This window comes from Brassica oleracea, chromosome C4, assembly GCF_000695525.1.
Source record: "Brassica oleracea var. oleracea cultivar TO1000 chromosome C4, BOL, whole genome shotgun sequence".
NCBI lineage: Eukaryota > Viridiplantae > Streptophyta > Magnoliopsida > Brassicales > Brassicaceae > Brassica > Brassica oleracea.
The window spans coordinates 24894101-24898884 of record NC_027751.1 but is presented as its reverse complement, the minus strand read 5'-3'; the positions used below and the strand labels follow the sequence as shown (position 1 = coordinate 24898884).

At 39.5% G+C, this 4784-nt stretch overlaps 1 protein-coding gene across 1 annotated transcript; it reads right to left on the bottom strand.

Moving 5' to 3' along the window:
- Positions 1 to 1669: 1669 nt before the first annotated feature.
- Positions 1670 to 4105, bottom strand: LOC106337650 (probable pectinesterase/pectinesterase inhibitor VGDH2). The gene is made up of 3 exons (XM_013776769.1): positions 3247 to 4105; positions 2783 to 3073; positions 1670 to 2605 (listed from the first exon to the last, which is right to left on the bottom strand). The coding sequence occupies exons 1-3, from the start codon at positions 3992 to 3994 to the stop codon at positions 1917 to 1919; spliced, it is 1728 nt and encodes a 575-aa protein (XP_013632223.1). The 5' UTR covers positions 3995 to 4105; the 3' UTR covers positions 1670 to 1916.
- Between the last annotated feature and the right edge of the window lie 679 nt (positions 4106 to 4784).

The window sequence follows — 4784 nt, the reverse complement described above, 5'->3', positions numbered from 1 at the left end:
ACGGGATTGCAGGGATATGTTGATGCTGACAATGGAGGTGACATTGACAGCACGAAGAGCACAACCGGGTATGTCTACACCTTTGGCGGTACTGCAATTTGTTGGGTTTCAAAGTTGCAGAAAATTGTATCTCTATCAAGCTGTGAAGCTGAGTATGTTGCTGTAACGGAGGCAACAAAAGAGATGATATGGCTACAGTCTTTTCTAGAAGAGCTAGGCCATGACCAAGGGAAAGGTGTGTTGTACTGTGACAGTAAAAGTGCCATCGATTTGGCAAAGAATCCGGTTTACCATGCTCAGACGAAGCACATACATCGTCGGTATCATTTCATCAGATCAGCGTTGGAAGATGAAATGTTGGTGCTTGAGAAGATCCCAGGAAGCAAGAATCCGGCAGACATGTTGACGAAGGTCGTGCCGTATGACAAGCTGAGGTTGTGTGCAACCTCAGTTGGCTTGTTGGAGTAACAAGCTGGGGAGACCTGCTACATCGATCAATGTGTGAAGACAGATTGAAATCAGTCTTCAAGTGGGAGATTGTAAGTAAAAAAAACACGTTTTACGTGTTGGTCGGCATGGACGGTGACGGCATGGATGGTGAGTTGAAATTGTTGATGTTGGTTTTGTCAAAGATTGTGAGCTCACCAAACACCTTCTTCATGCTTATAAAAGGAGAGCTGAGGTGAAGAGGAAAGACATCCCAAAACAAGAAAACAGAGAGAGAACGAGAGAAGAGAAGAGAAGAGAAGAAGAAAAAGAAAAAAAAAAATTTCACAAAAAATCTTCTTTAAGAAATTACGAGTAATTTCTGAGTGTATTTGGGATCGGGGTGTGAGTTGTGAGCTTGTAAAATTTCTCTGGTTGATAATAAAAGATCTGTAGCAGGTCCGGAGACGTAGGCAACATTGGCCAAACTCCGTTAACAATTTTGTGTGTGTGCTTCTTTCCCGCTCCCATAAATTCTGGTTTACCGTAAAATTTGACCGCATATTTCCTAACAACATTAAGGAACATAGATTCTTAAATTCATCTAATTCTATACCTTCAAGAAGACCCGCAACACCAATACCTTCACCATCAACATTTTCAAACGTGACTCTCTATATAGCCGGACGTGCTTTAGGATCAAATCTCATGATGTTCACCATACTTACCAGTGCACCTGATAGCTTTCTGCACATTATCTAGCTTCACGTTTGATACATGAACATTTCTAACGTACCCTCCTCTTCCAGAAGAAGTCTTGATTCTGATTCCTGTATTGGAGTTGAATAGAGGTAAGATACACCTCCTGACATATAAGTTGTCCCCTCTGGTCAGTGCTAACCGGTAGTTTCTGATATATTGCACCTGAGAGTTATATTATATGGCTGCCCATCGAAACCAAATTAAAAACAGAAGCGAAATCTATTTGAAAACCAAACAAAAATTAAAAGAAACACATCAAACATTATTTATAGCAACGGGCGTTAGATGTGTATTTGGTTTATATTTTATCAAACTAGCTAGTACATGTTTTTTTGAAGAAAACTAGCTAGTACATGTTTACACATAAATTGTACATAAATATATTGGTTTGTTTGTTTTTACGAAGTTTTATCTATCAATCATTATATTTAGTTCATATTGTAACAGAAAAAGGATAGGGATATATATACACACAACAAAATGGTTAGGAGAAATTCATTAAATATGATAAAAAGGGTAAAACAACTGAAACAACATTAGTTTTTTTTTTTTTTTTGCACGTGAAACAAAAGCAATCTTATACAAACTTCATCCCACAATGTCTAGAACCCCTATATTGTATAATAATATCAAAAAGAGCCCTGGTCCCCAGAGACGAGGTCGTATATCGTTACCTCTTTACATTATCACATACTGTTTTATTCGTTAATATTTGTTTATTTGTTTTCTTACAATCCAAGCTGGACAGGCACGTTGGCTTCTTGAATCCAGTTAAACGGAGTCAACCATTTAGCGACGGTGAAACCTTCAACGTCAGCCGCAGACTTAGCGATCGTGGCCCAAGGAACCCTAGCAGCAGTGTTAGCTCCTGGTCCACGGTTATTGAACTCAATGTATTTAGCGGTTTTGTGGTTAGCTTCTCCTTTCCATTCGGACCATCCTTCTGGCTTAATCACATCACTAATCTCAGTTCCAATAATTACGGTGGTGGAAAATTTCTTCCACGGCCGTCCTAGGTACGATTTGGTGGTTAGCTTTTCAGCTTCGAGGTCTTTGTCAGCCATGATACGGCAGTTCTGAAGAACGATACCGATCTTGACTGCTGCACCTTTCTCGTTACCGTCGGCTGTAACGTAATGGGCCTGTCCCTGGCTACCCTTTCGGATGAGGATTAGAGAGTTTTGGATCACGGTCGCGGACTTTCCAAAGATAAAATCGACTGTACCGGACACAACAATGTTCCTGTAGAACTGACGTCCGTTGTTGACGTAGAGTGTGTCTTGGAAAGCGTCAAATCTACAGTTGAATATGACTGCACGGTCTCCGTTCACACGGAATGCAACCGCTTGGTGTCCTAATGGACCAGCAGTGTTCTGGAATCCGATCCATTTCGCCATGAATCCCTCAGATTCAACCTCTGCATGCATGCAAATAAGTATAATTAGATATCAACATTATTTAGCAATGCAATATATAGTAATTATCGGTTCTAGCTGGCATAACCAAATGAAAATTTTTTTAACCAAAATCTCAAGGTTGGTTTTGAATATAGTTAGATCAATAATAGTGGTTATAGTTTAAATGAGAGACTTACGAACGGTGGCACTGAGTGAAGTAGTGGTTTTGCTAAGTGCAACACTTTTGTCAAAAGTAATGATGGTTTTTGTAGCACCATCACCAAACATGAAAATGTTGTTCTTCTTCTTAGGGATTCTGACCATTTCCTTGTAGACACCAGCCTTGATATGGATAATGCAACGTCCAGGGTTTTTCTCCGGGCAAGCGTTAACTGCTTCAGAAATTGTCTTAAAGTTTCCACTTCCATCCTTAGCCACCACATGAGTCGCCTTGATCTTACCGCCACCACCGCCTCCTTCACCGATACCATCATCATTTCCTTGTAGACACCAGCCTTGATATGGATAATGCAACGTCCAGGGTTTTTCTCCGGGCAAGCGTTAACTGCTTCAGAAATTGTCTTAAAGTTTCCACTTCCATCCTTAGCCACCACATGAGTCGCCTTGATCTTACCGCCACCACCGCCTCCTTCACCGATACCATCATCACCACCACGTCCCACCTGAGCCATAAGCTTCCTGTCTTTGCCAGAAAGCCATGTAGGTAGTCCCTTTGCGTCGATGTCTTCAAGAAGACGACGCCCAGGAGCTCCAATTCCTCCCATATCATCGACCTTGACACCCATTTGGGACATAGCGGTGACAACAGAATGGAAGATATCGATAGCGTTACTGGTCAAAACTTTGGAGTTAGAGATTCCTTCACCCATGATTTTTCTTAATTCCTCTTCTTCAATGTCATCAAGACAATCGGTTTGGTAATTGAAAACTCCAGTTAACCATTGTTTAAGCTGGTCAATCTTACTTCCGCTCTGCTGAAGATCTTCACCCATTTCTTCAACAATGGTCTCAAGATCCTCAAGGGCGTATGTCAACACTCTCTTGCAGTACTCAAGAACGGCTTTGCTAGTCTCGTTCATGTTTTTACCCAGGCCTTCTTCGGTTGTAGCCGTGAAGTTTGAGGATTTTGTGATGGCGTCTTTTGTAGCCAACATGAAGGCTTTGATAAGCTTGCTTGGATCATCGCTTTTGACTGGTTCAAGAGTTTTTGCGCATGAGCCTTGGTCTGTGGTTGTCTGACATATTGTCTGAACTGCTTTCTGATGCGAGTTCAGAGTCTTTTCGCCACCTGCATCACCACCTTTATGAACAAAGGTGACAACTCCTATAGCAACACCCACCACCAGAAGGATGGATGCCACAGATATAACAATTTTTCCAACTGCCATTTTTTAATATATTGTCCCCTTTTTATTATTTTTGTGTTTTTTTTTTCTCTCCCTCCGGGTTTATTCAGGAGGTAGATAGGAGAGGAAGGGGATTTATTGAAACAAAGCCCGGTGGATTGTTAATGGTGCATTGAGGGGAGATTCTTATAGGAGTTGTATTTTCTAAAATTAGGGCTTGCATGAGCTTTGCATGGATGGAGAGATTTTAGGCCGTTGAATGGCTACAAGTTCTCTAGTCTAATATTAGCTTTGAGATTAAAAATTAGCCACCACAAGATTATTTGATTATGTCCTGATCAAGAGGTGTAATTTTGATTACTAAAATAAAAATCTATTTTAAGGATGAAAAATGGTGACAAAAAAAAATAATGGAAATAGTGAATTTCTTAAAATTCTTTATAATTTACACCATTTACGGAGAATATTTGTTACCCGTAATTCATTTACATTCCTTAACATTTAAGAAATAATAGATTACAATTATTTCTTATCAAATTATGAGTATTTTATTCATCTTCATTTTTTTTCATCTTATTCTCCATATTCCTTTAATGTTACCAGTTAGAGCCTTAATTTAATATAATCTTATTGATTTTAGGATTTGAGGGAAAACTCAAATTGTTTTGGATTATTCATTCCTAACATTGCTGAAAGCATATTCAAGAGTTTGATCTCATCATTTAAGAAGTTTAAATTATTTAGACACTAGAACAAAACAGGTAGCTAAGAAATTGTGTGAGATTTTGTCTCCATGGCGGTATCCTAGCATGAATGGTATATTCATTTGATT